The 20,245-nt window shown below is 35.3% G+C and overlaps 1 protein-coding gene across 3 annotated transcripts in view; it reads left to right on the plus strand.

Annotated features, from left to right (window-relative positions):
- The window catches only part of LOC128186530 (alpha-2-macroglobulin-P-like), a 147,427-nt gene that overhangs the window by 112,314 nt on the left and 14,868 nt on the right, over positions 1-20,245 (plus strand). For all 3 annotated transcript variants that reach the window (XM_052856326.1, XM_052856329.1, XM_052856327.1), the window contains exons 16-22: positions 6,269-6,343; positions 6,871-7,059; positions 7,653-7,805; positions 7,962-8,102; positions 18,423-18,498; positions 19,327-19,468; positions 19,813-19,927. In XM_052856326.1, coding sequence (XP_052712286.1) covers positions 6,269-6,343; positions 6,871-7,059; positions 7,653-7,805; positions 7,962-8,102; positions 18,423-18,498; positions 19,327-19,468; positions 19,813-19,927 — 891 coding nt within the window. The remainder of the gene's footprint in view (positions 1-6,268; positions 6,344-6,870; positions 7,060-7,652; positions 7,806-7,961; positions 8,103-18,422; positions 18,499-19,326; positions 19,469-19,812; positions 19,928-20,245) is intronic.

Here is a 20,245-nt window from a genome sequence, read left to right on the forward strand (position 1 = left end):
AATGCATGTACATTACAATTTTGTATAAGATAATAATCATAATTGATCAATTGCATTTAGAAACTTTATAAAAGAAGTGTACCGGGTACTTAAAACCCTTAAAAATCTGTTCATTTCCCAGTAACTTTTTCAGGCTTCCAAAAATATAGGGGAGGGGTGCAGCACCTTCAAAACTCAATAATTTTCTTTATGTAAAAATGGGAGGCTAGTCCATCACGATGCGTGAGTGATGAGTAAAAGATGTGATCAACCTTGGGTATAGGACAATTCTTATGAATGATAATAATGATAAATGGGCAATTTTCTTCAAGAGAGACAACTCAAGCAGATTATAACGCTGATAACATATTCTAGCAGTTAATGATTACAAACAGGTATGATGTTGATTTTGTATTTATAAATGTATTTAAAAAACCTTCCAAAATATTGTTTATTTCATTTGGATGTTTTATTACTTGACATGCATGCATGAAGTCCTAATATTGATCATTTTCATACCAATTTTAATCTCGTGTTTATATAATATTATTTGTCAGCCATCTGAATGTTCTGTGACAGTATTTTTGTTCAATGGTACTGATAAAGGTGTACAAATCGAACCGGACAGTCTTCTGAGAACAACGTAACTGATGTTAACTTTCAATGCATGAACTCTCAGATGGTCCTTGAATTTTGGTATTGATTACAATATATCTGTGTATAATAGATTTTGGAAACAGTGCGTTTTCGGATGCCTCTTTTCTGATGCCTCGAAGGATGACCACAGTATAATATATAATGCCACTCACCCATCGAGACCTTTTACAGATGTGCCAAAACCTTTATAGAATCAATAAGATCTAACCTCCCCCACACAATTTGCTAGTTTTGTCCGTCCACCCAAATGTTTTACTCATGTTCCTTTGGGAACCAGCTTCTTAACCTCCCATTATACAAAGAGACAGTCCGATGCTTACTAATTTGTTAACAAGTCTAGCCTGATCCTGTTAGAATTGATGTTATCCACAATTAAATGGAAAGGAATGCTGAAACAGACAGAGAAAACCCTGCCCCGGTCTTTTATTTGATAACCTAGCTGTCTCCTGTTTTGTCAAACTTTCCAAGTCAATTCCCAAATGTAGATTTTTTTGATTAAGTAAAAACATCACTCTGTCATTTAATATTTTTTGTGACTGTCATAAAACTTGCAGTGATATTATTTGTAGTGAGTTGTGACTGCAGTGATGTGGTTTATACTGGCATTTTGCAGAAGTTATATGGTATCAGGTTAGCCTTCCTTGAAATGCTTGATGCCAGTTTCCTTGGAATGCTTGGTGCCAGACAAAATCTTTAACTGGATCAAAATAGCCTGTTCTATGCAAAGATCAATGCATCCATAAGTAGAACAGGTCAATCAAAAACAGAATTATTTAAAAACAGCAGACTTTATTTGTAAAATGGGTTACTGATAATCACCAGGGTAATAGTATTGATGAATCTCGTTTCACATGACACTAAAAAAAAATAAAAAGTATTACATGCAACAGATAAGTTTTAATTTAAATTAATTAAAAAGCAAAAATCTTAAAGACCATGGCATGCTTTTTTATTCTGAACAATATATTAAACTGAGATCAAGTCGACATTTGTTTTTTTAAATGAAAACCCAAAACAAAAAAACAAGAAAGGGTTTAAAAACAAATTTAGAGCTGTAATTTTCTTGGCTCTGAATGTGTAGAATTCATGAGCAGTCTCATCATAGGATGGTCTATGGTGATATTCTGGCACTCAGGGGAATTACACCACCAATGTAAAACCTGGCTTGGCCCCAAATTTGGCCCATTTAAAAAAAATTTGGCCAAAAATTTTTCTCATTCACATTTTCGAAGAGTTTTCATTGAATTTTTATTAATTTTTTAATGTTTATAAGATAATCATATGGGAAAAACAAATATTAATTGGATATCAGAATTTGAGCAAAGCAAATCAGTTTGTGACCTTTAATGTTGGCTAGAAATAAACAAATTGGTCTCTACCATTTTTTTGTCAACAACAATTTCATATAGATATTGTCCGACCTTGGGAGCAGTTTGAGTTAAAAACATTGAAAATTATTTTAGGCCAGACCAAATTTTAGGCCAAAAGTGATGCCAGGTTTTAGAGTATGCCTGATCAAGCCCAAATTTTCCTCCCCAGCAGAAATTTGATGTTATTTTATAATTATATCTGCTATATTGGGGTCAAATTGATTTCCTGCATCACAGTTTAGCATTTCACACTGTCTTATTTAATTATTGTGTTTTTATGAATAAATTGCAACATTGCATCCTCCAAGATGATATGAATCTGTTCAGCAGTTATATCATTAATCATCACCTTTCATTTAAGTAGAGTTACATACATAGGTTGTTGGCAGCAATTTTTCTTGTGAGGGAAATTTTGTTATCTCAATTTGAACAAATTAAAGTAACTTTTATGACCTCTAATGCTGGTTAGAAAAAAAAATAGCCTCTACAAATAATTGTTTTTAGATGAATGCAAGCAAACTGCTATTCTGTGTACCTGTTGTTTACTTTGACTTATTAAGTATTATGATGTCACCTTGTATTTCATTTAATACATTACCATCGATAAATCAGAAGCGATTTATTGAAACTGCAGGAATATTCCCTCAATATTATTCCTAGCCAGTGATTAATCATTTCAATTAAAGACTATATGATACAAATGTTTACTGAGGTTTAGTGCAACATTTACCGATAAGTTGCATGCTGAATAATGCCTCACATTGCATGGCGGGGGATATTATATTATTCTCTAGGGAGCTAACATGATCATTTTTTGCCCAAAAATATACACAATAATTGTTTTGTGCATTATAAAAAAGCAAAAACAAAGAAAGGATTTTAAAATAATGATTAATTAATTTTGATCTGGAGTTCTCTCAGCTAAGTATAGAATTCACTACTTAAATTTTGCAGTCAGTTCATTTATTCCTAAATATCCTTTTTATCCGTAACAGTCTCTGATTATATTCCACCGCTCATGGGAATTACACTACAGATAGGCTACCTGTTCTTTAATTCTCAGTGACTTACAAATCCTTCTATCTGTACTGTATCTCATATTCTGTGGTGAACAGACTACTGCATTGTATCTCCATTGTTTACTGGATATGTTGTCTTTACTGATTGCCTCAACGAGGCCGGGTCTAATTTGTTCTGCCCTAGATTTTTTAATGAAATTTTTTACCTGAATTTCTACTGATATAATTATTATTTTAAGATTTAAAAATAAGACATTTACCACACCGTTTGTTTAGGGGGTCATCTCAAAGTTTGTTAATCTTTAACATAGGACCCTATGGGATTTCGCTTGAAATGTATCAATTTTGCACATTTTTTTAAACTTCTGCCCTAGGGATTTCTTTTTCTGTTCTACATATTAAAGTTATTGCTAAAAGGCATCAAATGGTCAAATAAAAAAAACCTTTTACCTCCTGGTTTGTTCCAGGGGTCTTATCAAAGTTGATTTTTGTATGCCCAATTTCCCAGATTTGTCAGATAATGGCTATTTTTTATTTGACAAAGGCGGAAAAGGTGCTCTTTACAGAATTATTAAAGCATTCAGACATATTTAAGTAATAAAAAAATATATAACATCACATATTAAGGGTCATTAATATAAAATACATGGTTACTGTCTTGAAATATATGAATTTAGCTATATTTAGGCGGGTTAAGAAAACGTGACAGAGGGTTAGGCCTGCTAAACCCTCTTCACGTTTCCGACCCGAGCCCAAATATAGCTTATACTTCGAGACATTTATGTTTATTCCACAATATAACAATAATTTTACGCATTAAACGAGCCATTTTCAACAAATTTCGCTGAATATCTGCAGTTGAAACTATCACGCCATGGCGTCAACCAAGCAAAAAGATGACGTCACAATAAAATGAAACGCTGTGCGAAAGCGTGCGTACTCGTTCTGTACTCGGCCTCGTTAATTTATTAATTCTGACGTCACCTAGCTAGTTTTGATTGGTTTTTGAGCTGCAAAGGTTTATTTTTGTCACTGTCACTGTATCTATGAATCATGATTGATTTTGAAATGTGGGATTTACATATTTTTTAATATCATTCCTAGGTGGTCAATATTTAAAAGACATTGCCTGGTCAATATATATTTTTTTTGTTTGAGTTAACATTTTCAATTATTAACTCATTGTAATTGTTTATACAGAGTTGTATAATGTTTGACTTAGATTAGTGTTTAGTAATTTATTCTTGTCAGTCTCAAAATTCTGAACTTTGAAATTTGCAGACCATTAGAAAATGCACTTGACACATTAAGCCTTTTTACTGATCTTATAAAAAGTGTCCTCATTTAACGTCTGTCTCAAAGTACCTATACAGTTTATTACATTATTAATTACGGTAGATTACTTATTTTACGTGAGTACTTAATTTCATGATTCTATCGTTTAACATCTAATCGCGAGACTATAAAATCGTAAACACTATTTTTTCTTTGTTTTTCGGAACAGTTTACGTATATCTGTCCAAAAATTAAAGCGAGATTTTAAAATCCAAGAGATGTGCTACTCGCGATTTTACGCGGATATTCATTCCTTGCGTTTAATAAGGAATTTATAGCACATCATTTCTATAAATTGATTGAACAATTAAGCTGGAGATTTCTAGTACCCAAAAGAGATTTTGTGAAGTGTCACCATGTGTTAATTTTTTATTCTCTGTGATTTATTAAAGTAAATTATCATGCACTGACTGACATGACAATAAGTTTGATGATGTTATAAATGGAGAACAATTCTTTCATGATTTTTTATGCAAATTGAATGCAATTGCGTGAGTTTTTCAATTTTGCCAAATGCTAATGGTCAAAGCAAACCTTCAGTCCTCTCTGAGTTGGGTTTTGATTGATGCAGGTTTACGTTGTCCTCATTGTCCCTTTCAATTAGTAGCTGTAAAGTACAGAGCTCAGCTATTTGAAAGGGACAAACAAAATTGATAGGGTTTATTATTGCTTTTGTCAAAAGACCAGATGAATGTTGCATGAGTTAAACCATAAGGAACCTGTTGCTGTGTCATTTGAATCATTTCGACAACTACTTCATCATATACCCCATGAAATAGCCATCATATTTATTATACTGTCCATTTCTACTAATCTAATGTTTCTTTTATATTGTAATGATACAAAGATATCTGACATGGTAGCACAAATATTCCTTATAAAATAAAATCTGTGAAAGCAGTCAAATTGTATGGTCCCTTAAGGCCCCAGGGCCATAAAATTTAAACAGGCTCTTTTTTTCCTCTGAGTCTCACCTTTTCAAAAGGAATTCATAGTATATAGCCGAAAAGTGAGACTGAGATCAAAAGTGAGCTCATCTGAGTTTTATGGCCCCGGGCCAGATATTATGGATTATCAATCTTTACAAGATTTATTGGGGTGTTAATTTTGCAGATTTGACGCTATGTTTAATGGATGAAGACTGTGTGTAAATGTGTAATTACTTTGTGGGTATTAGGAGTACCTATGACATCCTAGAAAATTAAGCCCCAATGAATATCATTATATCACGTCACTCAGAAGGTATTGAAGTTTGAGCTTGTTAATGTTCAAAATTATCATTTAACTTTGATATTCATGTTTCTTAATTGGAAGAAAACTGACGTTTCTCTCGGAGAGGGAGAGGAGAGAGAGAGAGAGTATTATAAAAAATATAACTGCTCATTTGTCATAATTTCCAAAAGTTAAAAACACCATACTTGCAAGTTCAAATGGGATCAGTGATTGTTCTAAAACCTTTAATTTTTTGCAAATCCAGTTTGATAGATTCATCATACATTAGGACAGACCATATGGTATTGGCACCCAATTAATGGCTGTGGTTTTGTTGTTTACAAAGTACTAACAATGTCCTGTCCTAATGGACAACAGACTGGAAGGAAAATACAAAAGAAATAAAATTAATCTAATCTTTACCATTCCTTTGATCAGTGTGAGCTGAACTTGGAACTGACTGCAAGAGATAATGCCCTGATAGCTGAGGATAGATCTACAGTGGTATCACATACCACTCTAATTCCCAGCTTTCTTTTTATCTGGAATGAGCAGTTTTTTTTCATTTTTTCATTTGTGCAGGTCATTGTTCTTGATGTAAATTAAATTAAGATGAGCTCATAGGATTGATGACTTTAATGTTTATGAAAGCTCTCTTTTAACGTAATTGAGATGTGAATCCTAACTCTCTTTCAGTTCAATGTCGGAGAAGATGTCCAATTCCAGGTTCTCAAATCGGCACAGAAAGCAAACTTCCCAGTCTTCTACCAGGTAAGGGTCAACAACAGGTAGCAGGCAGGTAACTCAGGCTAGGTGTTACTGAAACAAGATTATCCTAGGCCTAGGGAAAGTACAAAATGAATCCTCACATAACCACTTCAGATCATAATTAACAATAATGTACAAAATTTCATCCTAAAAGTTTTGTTTCCATAGTAATGTGCATATAAATGCATATTCCATGTTTTGAAAACAGTACAAGAATTGCTAATTTTTATTTAACGTGTATAACAGAGCATAATTAATACATTTTTCCCTTACAAATCGGTGTTTTGATGATAGAGTAAAATATGCCAAGGAAGGGCAATTTTGCTTTATTATAAACTTAATTTGTTATATCCATTAGCTTTACAATATGTTTAAAAACCAGGGGGAATGAAAATCACTTCACTATCAGCATCAATTTGTTATAAGCATGTTCACTATAAGCGTGGTTTACTGTATTGTGTAGACTTAAGAGAAGACACTTTCAATAGTTGTTGGTTGAACTGTTCTCTGATTTTGCTGCCTGTTTGTAGGTATACAGTAAAGGGGAGTCACTGGTTAATGGGTTGGTGAACTTCGGTCAGAATACGTCGGCCATGCTGGTCATCAGGACCAACAGGAAAATGTCTCCGTCTGCGTCAGTTATTGTTTACGGAGTCTCCAGTGGATATCTCATAACAGCAATGCAGAAAATCCAAGTTAGCTTGAATCTCAACGCCCAGGTACTCCATTATCCAAACTTTTTTACCATAAGCTCTAAATTATATAAAAGCTACAGAAAGAATTGTCTAATATGGACATGGATACTAGCCAAGTCTTGGATGTAGCAAACTTCTACACGCAAAAAAAATATATGAGTGTGTAACACTTAATACATTTAAAATATATTTTTCAGAAAGAAATGTTTATTACATGTGTTACACATATATGTGAACACTGATGTTTTAAGTCTTTTGAATGTCTATAAGTTTAAAACACTTTATTAAATGATTTTTTTAAGGTAAAAAGTACTGACTATAAATACATGTATTCAGTTGCACTTCCTTATCTCAAATGCTGATTTCTTTGAAATCCATTGATATGTCAAAAGGATTTAGAATGCCAAGTAACTTGTTTTTTATGTATTTCTTCTTCAATATCTCAAATCATTGGATATCTAAAAAAAAAAAACTCACATAGAGTTTGAGATAAATAGATTTGACTGTTTGAGCTTAGAGATGGTTATGTATATGATGTTTTAGATGAAATAGTAATTCTAAGTATGGTAGTGATATAGGAATAAAGGGAGATCTTTATTTTAAGCTTTACATTTTAGACAAGCATGTCATACGGAGTGACTCGAGCCAGGGTGGCTTCCAATGTAACACTGCGGGTGACCACCCCCCAGTCAAACTCTTATGTGGCTCTGGTGGCCATAGACAAAGGGTCGGAACTGCTGGGGGCTCCCAATGATATTACAGAGACCGAGGTGAGTCTCCAGAAATAGAGCCGTCCAGACTGATGAAACACAGATGAGCTCACTTTTGATCTAAGTTTCATTTTCACTAGGTATCTTATTTGCAAAGGTCAGTGAGATTAAGTTAGAAAATGGGCTTATCCAAGTTTAATGCCTTCCTTTTGGCAGGTTATAAGTGGTCTAGGAATGTACTCAATGGGAGGTGCCGTTGAACGACCTACTGATGCTTTCAATCAAATGGCAGTGGACAGAAGGAAGAGGAGTAGTTTTTTCTGGCCAAGAATATACACTACATTCCATTTACTCCAGGTAAATAATGCAATATCAACCATCAGAAATAAACAACAAACCCAGGTAAGGTATAAACTACAAACCATCTACTACAGGTAAGAAACAGCAGTTAAACTACTGCAGGTAAAGTATACACTACAAACCATCTGCTCCAGGTAAGGAATAACAACAAGCCATCTACAGTACACCGGGTATGGAATACAAAGCAAATAATTAATATACTCCAGGTGAGGAATACACTGAAAACCAACTTCACCAGATAAGGAATAAACAAGAAAACATCTACTGAAGTTGAGTAAATACAATACAAACCATTTACTCCAGGTAAAAAAAACACTGCCCATAAACTACTCCAGGTAAAAAAAGAAATGGGCAAGAATCAAATTGATATCAATATATTCATATAAAATCCCAAGATAATGAAAATTGAAATTAGTGAATATTAATCTAAATGAGAGACATCAAGAAGTATACTATATTCAGTCAATAATTAGGGCAGGCACTGACGTACGTAGGTATAATGCCCATCATTGTCTTTGTACTTCGACGTACTGATAGAATGAGATAATACCTTAACAGAGGTGGACAGACAAAATCATCTATGAAGCATCTTTTGCTTTGCCTGTACACTTCTTTAGATAATACAGTGTTCATATATCAGTGGTGCTCTTCTGAAACCATGCACTTCACTGTCTGCAACAGCATAAGTTATTGGTAGATAGTACAAAACACACTTGTCAAATTGCCCTATTGTTTTTCTTAGTATTACAGCATCCTTTAATTGCACAACTGTCTTGTTCATTGCCAAAACAAAAAATGTCTCTATCATCCATTTGTTTACACTGGTTACATAGCACTATAAATGTACCTGCTCTAATGGAAAGATAACTTGTGAAATGAACAATAACTCAAGTTTCAGGTAAGGAATAAACAATAAAACCTCTACTCCAGGTAAGGAATAAACAACAAAACCTCTACTGCAGGTAAGGAATAAACAACAAAACCTCTACCGCAGATAAGGAATAAACAGCAAAACCTCTACTCCAGGTAAGGAATAAACAACAAAACCTCTACTCCAGGTAAGGAATAAACAACAAAACCTCTACTCCAGGTAAGGAATAAACAACAAAACCTTTACTCCAGGTAAGGAATAAACAACAAAACCTCTACTCCAGGTAAGGAATAAACAACAAAACCTCTACTGCAGATAAGGAATAAACAACAAAACCTCTACCGCAGATAAGGAATAAACAACAAAACCTCTACCGCAGGTAAAGAATAAACAACAAAACCTTTACTGCAGATAAGGAATAAAAAACAAAACCTCTACCGCAGGTAAGGAATAAACAACAGAACCTCTACTCCAGGTAAGGAATAAACAACAAAACCACTACTCCAGGTAAGGAATAAACAACAAAACCTGTACTCCATGTAAGGAATTAACAACAAAATATTTATTCCAGGTAAGTGATGCTCAACAAACCATTTTATTCAGTAAGGAATACACAACAAAAGATCTACCCCAGCTAAGTAATACATGTACACTAAAAACCATCAAGTTAAGGTAAGGTATACACAACAAAAGATCTACTCCAGGTAAGGAATACACTAAAACTATCTACTGTAGGTAAGGTATACACTACAGACCATCTACTCTAATTAAGGAATACACAACAAACCATCAACTCTAGGTAAGAAATACACTACAAACCATCTACTCTAGGTAAGGAATACACTACAAACCATTGACTCTAGGTAAGGAATACACTACAAACCATCTACTCTAGGTAAGGAATAAACAACAAAACCTCTACTTCAGGTAAGGAATAAACAACAAAACCTGTACTCCATGTAAGGAATTAACAACAAACTATTTATTCCAGGTAAGTGATGCTCAACAAACCATTTTATTCAGTACAGAATACACAACAAAAGATCTACCCCAGCTAAGTAATACATGTACACTAAAAACCATCTACTTAAGGTAAGGTATACACAACAAAAGATCTACTCCAGGTAAGGAATACACTAAAACTATCTACTGTAGGTAAGGAATACACTACAGACCATCGACTCTAGGTAAGGAATACACAACAAACCATCAACTCTAGGTAAGAAATACACTACAAACCATCAACTCTAGGTAAGGAATACACTACAAACCATCGACTCTAGGTAAGGAATACACTACAAACTATTTAGTATAGGTAAGGAATACACTACAAACCATCTACTCTAGGTAAAGAATACACAACAAACCATCTACTCTAGGTAAAGAATACACAACAAACCATTGACTCTAGGTAAGGAATACACTACAAACCATATACTCTAGGTAAGGAATACACTACAAACCATTGACTCTAGGTAAGGAATACACAACAAACCATCTACTCTAGGTAAGGAATAAACAACAAACCATCTACTCTAGGTAAAGAATACACAACAAACCATTGACTCTAGGTAAGGAATACACTACAAACCATATACTCTAGGTAAGGAATACACTACAAACCATTGACTCTAGGTAAGGAATACACAACAAACCATCTACTCTAGGTAGGGAATACACCACAAACCATTGACTCTAGGTAAGGAATAAACAACAAACCATCAACTCTAGGTAAGGAATACACAACAAACCATCAACTCTAGGTAAGGAATAAACAACAAACCATCAACTCTAGGTAAGGAATACACTACAAACCATTGACTCTACGTAAAGAATACACAACAAACCATTGACTCTAGGTAAGGAATAAACAACAAACTATCAACTCTAGGTAAGGAATACACTACAAACCATCTACTCTAGGTAAGGAATACACTACAGATCATTGACTCTAGGTAAAGAATACACAACAAACCATCTACTCTATGTAAGGAATAAACAACAAACCATCAACTCTAGGTAAGGAATACACTACAAACCATTGACTCTAGGTAAAGAATACACAACAAACCATCTACTCTAGGTAAGGATAACACTATAAACCATCTACTCTAGGTAAGGAATACACTACAAACCATCTACTCTAGGTAAGGAATACACTACAAACCATTGACTCTAGGTAAAGAATACACAAGAAACCATCTACTCTAGGTAGGGATAACACTACAAACCATCTACTCTAGGTAAGGAATAAACAACAAACCATCAACTCTAGGTAAGGAATACACCACAAACCATTGACTCTAGGTAAAGAATACACAACAAACCATCTACTCTAGGTAAGGAATACACTACAAACCATCTACTCTAGGTAAGGAATAAACAACAAACCATCTACTCTAGGTAAGGAATACACTACAAACCATCGATTCTAGGTAAGGAATAAACAACAAACCATCAACTCTAGGTAAGGAATACACTACAAACCATTGACTCTAGGTAAGGAATACACTACAGATCATTGACTCTAGGTAAGAAATAAACTACAAACCATCAACTCTAGGTAAGGAATACACAACAAACCATCTACTCTAGGTAAGGAATACACTACAGATCATTGACTCTAGGTAAGGAATACACAACAAACCATCTACTCTTGGTAAGATATACACAACAAACCATTGACTCTAGGTAAGGAATACACCACAAACCATTGACTCTAGGTAAGGAATACACTACAAACCATCAACTCTAGGTAAGGAATACACAACAAACCATCAACTCTAGGTAATGAATACACTACAAACCATCTACTCTAGGTAAGGAATACACTACAAACCATCGACTCTAGGTAAGGAATCCTCTACAAACCATCGACTCTAGGTAATGAATACACTGCAAACCATCTACTCAAGGTAAGGAATACACTACAAACCATCTACTCTAGGTAAGGAATACACTACAAACCATTGACTCTAGGTAAGGAATACACCACAAACCATTGACTCTAGGTAAGGAATACACTGCAAACTATCTACTCAAGGTAAGGAATACACTACAAACCATCTACTCTAGGTAAGGAATACACTACAAACCATTGACTCTAGGTAAGGAATACACTACAAACCATCTACTCTAGGTAAGGAATACACTACAAACCATCAACTCTAGGTAATGAATACACTACAAACCATCTACTCTAGGTAAGGAATACACTACAAACCATCGACTCTAGGTAAGGAATCCTCTACAAACCATCGACTCTAGGTAATGAATACACTGCAAACTATCTACTCAAGGTAAGGAATACACTACAAACCATCTACTCTAGGTAAGGAATACACTACAAACCATTGACTCTAGGTAAGGAATACACTACAAACCATTGACTCTAGGTAAGGAATAAACAACAAACCATCAACTCTAGGTAAGGAATACACTACAAACCATCTACTCTAGGTAAGGAATACACTACAGATCATTGACTCTAGGTAAAGAATACACAACAAACCATCTACTCTAGGTAAGGAATTAACAACAAACCATCAACTCTAGGTAAGGAATACACCACAAACCATTGACTCTAGGTAAGGAATACACTAAAAAACCATCTACTCTAGGTAGGGATAACACTACAAACCATCTACTCTAGGTAAGGAATACACCACAAACCATTGACTCTTGGTAAGGAATACACTACAAACCATCTACTCTAGGTAAGGAATACACCACCATTCATCAACTATAGGTAAGGAATACACTACAAACCATCTACTCTAGGTAAGGAATACACTTCAAACCATTGACTCTAGGTAAGGAATACACCACAAACCATTGACTCTAGGTAAGGAATGCACTACAAAACATTGACTCTAGGTAAGGAATACACCACAAACCATTGACTCTAGGTAAGGAATACACTACAAACCATCTACTCTAGGTAAGGAATACACTACAAACCATCTACTCTATGTAAGGAATACACTACAAACCATCTACTCTAGGTAAGGAATAAACTACAAACCATCAACTCTAGGTAAGGAATACACAACAAACCATCAACTCTAGGTAATGAATACACTACAAACCATCTACTCTAGGTAAGGAATACGCTACAAACCATCTACTCTCGGTAAGGAATCCTCTACAAACCATCGACTCTAGGTAATGAATACACTGCAAACCATCTACTCAAGGTAAGGAATACACTACAAACCATCTAAACTAGGTAAGGAATACACTACAAACCATTGACTCTAGGTAAGGAATGCACTACAAACCATCTACTCTAGGTAAGGAATACACAACAAACAATCAACTCTAGGTAAGGAATACACCACAAACCACTGACTCTAGGTGAGGAATACACTGCAAACTATCTACTCAAGGTAAGGAATACACTACAAACCATCAACTCTAGGTAAGGAATACACTACAAACCATTGACTCTAGGTAAGGAATACACTACAAACCATCTACTCTAGGTAAGGAATACACAACAAACCATCAACTCTAGGTAATGAATACAATACAAACCATCTACTCTAGGTAAGGAATACACTACAAACCATCTACTCTAGGTAAGGAATCCTCTACAAACCATCGACTCTAGGTAAGGAATGCACTACAAACCATCTACTGTAGGTAAGGAATACACAACAAACCATCTACTCTAGGTAAGGATAACACTATAAACAATCTACTCTAGGTAAGGAATACACTACAAACCATCTACTCTAGGTAAGGAATCCTCTACAAACCATCGACTCTAGGTAAGGAATGCACTACAAACCATCTACTGTAGGTAAGGAATACACAACAAACCATCTACTCTAGGTAAGGATAACACTATAAACAATCTACTCTAGGTAAGGAATACACTACAAACCATCTACTCTAGGTAAGGAATACACTACAAACCATATACTGTAGGTAAGGAATACACTACAAACCATCTACTCTAGGTAAGGAATACACTACAGATCATTGACTCTAGGTAAAGAATACACAACAAACCATCTACTCTAGGTAAGGAATTAACAACAAACCATCAACTCTAGGTAAGGAATACACCACAAACCATTGACTCTAGGTAAGGAATACACTAAAAAACCATCTACTCTAGGTAGGGATAACACTACAAACCATCTACTCTAGGTAAGGAATACACTACAAACCATTGACTCTAGGTAAGGAATACACTACAAACCATCAACTCTAGGTAAGGAATAAACAACAAACCATCAACTCTAGGTAAGGAATACACTACAAACCATCTACTCTAGGTAAGGAATACACTACAGATCATTGACTCTAGGTAAAGAATACACAACAAACCATCTACTCTAGGTAAGGAATTAACAACAAACCATCAACTCTAGGTAAGGAATACACTACAAACCATCTACTCTAGGTAAGGAATACACTACAAACCATCTACTCTAGGTAAGGAATCCTCTACAAACCATCGACTCTAGGTAATGAATACACTGCAAACTATCTACTCAAGGTAAGGAATACACTACAAACCATCTACTCTAGGTAAGGAATACACTACAAACCATTGACTCTAGGTAAGGAATACACTACAAACCATTGACTCTAGGTAAGGAATAAACAACAAACCATCAACTCTAGGTAAGGAATACACTACAAACCATTGACTCTAGGTAAGGAATAAACAACAAACCATCAACTCTAGGTAAGGAATACACTACAAACCATCTACTCTAGGTAAGGAATACACCACAAACCATTGACTCTAGGTAAGGAATACACTAAAAAACCATCTACTCTAGGTAGGGATAACACTACAAACCATCTACTCTAGGTAAGGAATACACTACAAACCATTGACTGTAGGTAAAGAATACACTACAAACCATTGACTCTAGGTAAGGAATAAACAACAAACCATCAACTCTAGGTAAGGAATACACTACAAACCATCTACTCTAGGTAAGGAATACACTACAGATCATTGACTCTAGGTAAAGAATACACAACAAACCATCTACTCTAGGTAAGGAATTAACAACAAACCATCAACTCTAGGTAATGAATACACTACAAACCATCTACTCTAGGTAAGGAATACACTACAAACCATCTACTCTAGGTAAGGAATCCTCTACAAACCATCGACTCTAGGTAATGAATACACTGCAAACTATCTACTCAAGGTAAGGAATACACTACAAACCATCTACTCTAGGTAAGGAATACACTACAAACCATTGACTCTAGGTAAGGAATACACTACAAACCATTGACTCTAGGTAAGGAATAAACAACAAACCATCAACTCTAGGTAAGGAATACACTACAAACCATCTACTCTAGGTAAGGAATACACTACAGATCATTGACTCTAGGTAAAGAATACACAACAAACCATCTACTCTAGGTAAGGAATTAACAACAAACCATCAACTCTAGGTAAGGAATACACCACAAACCATTGACTCTAGGTAAGGAATACACTTAAAAACCATCTACTCTAGGTAGGGATAACACTACAAACCATCTACTCTAGGTAAGGAATACACCACAAACCATTGACTCTTGGTAAGGAATACACTACAAACCATCTACTCTAGGTAAGGAATACACCACCATTCATCAACTATAGGTAAGGAATACACTACAAACCATCTACTCTAGGTAAGGAATACACTACAAACCATTGACTCTAGGTAAGGAATACACTACAAACCATCTACTCTAGGTAAGGAATAAACTACAAACCATCTACTCTAGGTAAGGAATACACTACAGATCATTGACTCTAGGTAAGGAATACACAACAAACCATCTACTCTAGGTAAGGAATACACAACAAACCATTGACTCTAGGTAAGGAATACACCACAAACCATTGACTCTAGGTAAGGAATACACTTCAAACCATCTACTGTAGGTAAGGAATACACAACAAACCATCAACTCTAGGTAAGGAATACACTACAAACCATCTACTCTAGGTAAGGAATACACAACAAACCATCTACTCTAGGTAAGGAATACACCACAAACCATATACTGTAGGTAAGGAATACACTACAAACCATCTACTCTAGGTAGGGATAACACTACAAATCATTGACTCTAGGTGAGGAATACACTACAAACCATCTACTCTAGGTAAGGAATACACCACAAACCATCAACTCTAGGTAATGAATACACTACCAACCATCTACTCTAGGTAATGAATACACTACAAACCATCTACTCTAGGTAAGGAATCCTCTACAAACCATCGACTCTAGGTAATGAATACACGGCAAACTATCTACTCAAGGTAAGGAATACACTACAAACCATTGACTCTAGGTAAGGAATACACAACAAACCATATACTCTAGGTAAGGAATAAACAACAAACCATCAACTCTAGGTAAACTATCTACTCTAGGTAAGGAATACACTACAAACCATTGACTCTAGGTAAAGAATACACAACAAACCATCAACTCTAGGTAAGGAATACACAACAAACCATCTACTCTAGGTAAGGAATACACCACAAACCATTGACTCTAGGTAGGGATAACACTACAAACCATTGACTCTAGGTAAGGAATACACTACAAACCATTGACTCTAGGTAAGGAATACACTACAAACCATCGAATATAGGTAAGGAATAAACAACAAACCATCAACTCTAGGTAAGAAATACACCACAAACCATCTACTCTAGGTAAGGAATACACCACAAACCATTGACTCTAGGTAAGGAATACACTACAAACCATCTACTCTAGGTAAGGAATAAACAACAAACCATCTACTCTAGGTAAGGAATACACCACAAACCATCAACTCTAGGTAATGAATACACTACCAACCATCTACTCTAGGTAATGAATACACTACAAACCATCTACTCTAGGTAAGGAATCCTCTACAAACCATCGACTCTAGGTAATGAATACACGGCAAACTATCTACTCAAGGTAAGGAATACACTACAAACCATTGACTCTAGGTAAGGAATACACAACAAACCATATACTCTAGGTAAGGAATAAACAACAAACCATCAACTCTAGGTAAACTATCTACTCTAGGTAAGGAATACACTACAAACCATTGACTCTAGGTAAAGAATACACAACAAACCATCTACTCTAGGTAAGGAATACACAACAAACCATCTACTCTAGGTAAGGAATACACCACAAACCATTGACTCTAGGTAGGGATAACACTACAAACCATTGACTCTAGGTAAGGAATACACTACAAACCATTGACTCTAGGTAAGGAATACACTACAAACCATCTACTCTAGGTAAGGAATACACTACAAACCATTGACTCTAGGTAAGAAATACACCACAAACCATCTACTCTAGGTAAGGAATACACCACAAACCATTGACTCTAGGTAAGGAATACACTACAAACCATCTACTCTAGGTAAGGAATAAACAACAAACCATCTACTCTAGGTAAGGAATACACTACAAACCATCTACTCTAGGTAAGGAATACACTACAAACCATCGATTCTAGGTAAGGAATAAACAACAAACCATCAACTCTAGGTAATGAATACACTACAAACCATCTACTCTAGGTAAGGAATCCTCTACAAACCATCGACTCTAGGTAATGAATACACTGCAAACTATCTACTCAAGGTAAGGAATACACTAGAGACCATCAACTCTAGGTAAGGAATACACCACAAACCATTGACTCTAGGTAAGGAATGCACTAAAAAACCATCTACTCTATGTAAGGAATACACTACAAACCATCTACTCTAGGTAAGGAATACACTACGAACCATTGACTCTAGGTAAGGAATACACTACGAACCATCAACTCTAGGTAAGGAATACACTACAAACCATCTATTCTAGGTAAGGAATACACCACAACCATCATCTCTAGGTAAGGAATACACTATACAAACCATCTATTCTAGGCAAGGATTATACAACAGATCATTTTCAACATGATTATCTGTTCTGTTTTTGCTGTAGAGGGAAGGATTTATCATTATGTCCCCCTTCGCAGAAAGGAGGGCATGTTGCTTTGCTGCTGACCTTCTGTCTGTTTATCCATCTGTCTGTCAGTCGGATGGTCCACCAATAGTTGCCGTTGATTTTCTTTGCAGAGATTGCACGTATTGAAATTTGGTATACAAATTTATCATAATAATATCTAGGTCAAGTTTGATTTTGGATACGATCATGCAATTTTCAATAGAGTTATGCCCCTTGGAACTAGAAAAAAATTCTTCTTGTTTACAATTGAGCGATGCTTAGGTTAAAGGGTGTAATTAATGCAATTGTTTTGAATTTATTTAATTTGACAAAATAATCAGAAACAATTTTTTCTTCATTTTTTTCCTGTACTTTAGTTGTACAGGAGTATTTCAATAGAGCAGTTCAGAGGTGTGTATTTTGTCGACCATATTTTGGTTGTAGAGTGTCGGGGTACTGTGGATGACAGATGCCATTGTGGAAGGAGAGAACATCGACTTTCATATGCAACAGGAAGTCGGTGAGTGTCATTTAACTATTTTACTTTCCACACGTTATGTTTGTAAGCTGTGTGAATAGCTACAGCATTCTAATTACTATAACCCCATTCATAAGGAATTACCTGACCACGTATAAACCATACAAGGTTAACTACAAGCCATGTAATGATTATATCCTGATGACTGCCTTTGTAATATTAAATGGCAAATAATGAATAATAATAATAAAGAGTTAGGTTTTATAAGTTTTAATTTGGGTAAAAAACATGATCATCATAATGCTCAAAGAGAGGAATATTTCGTACTGACTATGTATGGGATACACACGGTCTCCACGTGACTGCTATAGGCCAATGATTTTCTTAGAGTTTAGCAGGAGATAGGATATTATAAAATATTGTGTCAAACCACACATTTATATACAATATGTTAGTAAAGATCAATAAATATAATTTTCAATGATTTTCAAGGAGATCTCATAACGATGGTGCCTCACCTCAGTTTGCTCTGTAATCTTTGATTACCTAGTATGTTGTTATTTTGGAGGCGTTTCTATTCATGTGAGCAATATGCTTTTACAGTTTACATTACTCGAGTGACCTAATAAGAACAAAGTAATCAAAAGACAGATAAGTCGAAGAAACATTCTTTAAAAATCTAAGCACTTCTCAATAACTTTTGTGAAATCAATGTCTTTGTTTGTCCAGTGATGAGGCTTTTTAGTGTGCTTGTGATTCATGGCACTAAGAACTTGTCTAAAATAAGGAATCTACAGTACTCCTAGAGTAAAGAAATTCTCCTGCAAAAAGGTGTGAGGGGCAGATACAAACAGTCAATTTTATTTTTAGTAAATGATATGGGAAGGAACCCAAATATACCGATGCCTGGAGAAAATGTAGTTTCAGATTTTAGTGGGTCAGCACCAAGCAGTGATCAGCAGGTCAGAAAGTACTTCCCCGAGACCTTTATCTGGATGGATGGACAAAGTGGGTAAGTATTGGCCGACTACAGCATAACATCTGCTTATAACACTCTCTGGTTATTCAGTATAGTCAATGATCTTATAACACTCTCTGGTTATTCAGTATAGTCAATGATCTTATAACACTCTCTGGTTATTCAGTATAGTCAATGATCTTATAACACTCTCTGGTTATTCAGTATAGTCAATGATCTTATAACACTCTCTGGTTATTCAGTATAGTCAATGATCTTATAACACTCTCTGGTTATTCAGTATAGTCAATGAGCTTTTATTTGTCTCCTTACAAGTCATAGAATACATCCAGCACATATGATATACATATTTAAAATCTCATTCCTCTTGTTCACAGAGCGGATTCTATTTTTGAAGTGAGGACAAAACTTCCCGACTCCATTACATCGTGGGTGACTCGAGCCATAGTGGTCAGTCCGTCCAGTGGGTTACACGTCCCTGATGTCACTCAGGTATATCCCTGCTTTGTACAGACCACACAAGGTGGGATGTGTAGTGATTACAGATGTCGCTAAGTCAGCACTTCTATCTGATATACCTATTTACTGGCTGCGAGGACACTAGGCTGACTATTGTCCCCCGAGACAGCAACTTTTTTCCGAGGCATAGCTGATGGAATTGTTGCTGATGAGGGGGACATTAAACTTGCTCAGGGTCATTAAACTCAAAATAGGAAGTAGTCATAGATATTTCATTATATTTACATTGTATTACTGTGTATTTTCTCTTATATTTCTGAAGCAAACCAATTGTAATTCACAGTGTCATAT

The sequence above is a fragment of the Crassostrea angulata genome, chromosome 6 (genome assembly GCF_025612915.1).
Source record: "Crassostrea angulata isolate pt1a10 chromosome 6, ASM2561291v2, whole genome shotgun sequence".
In the NCBI taxonomy this organism is placed as follows: Eukaryota; Metazoa; Mollusca; class Bivalvia; order Ostreida; family Ostreidae; genus Magallana; species Magallana angulata.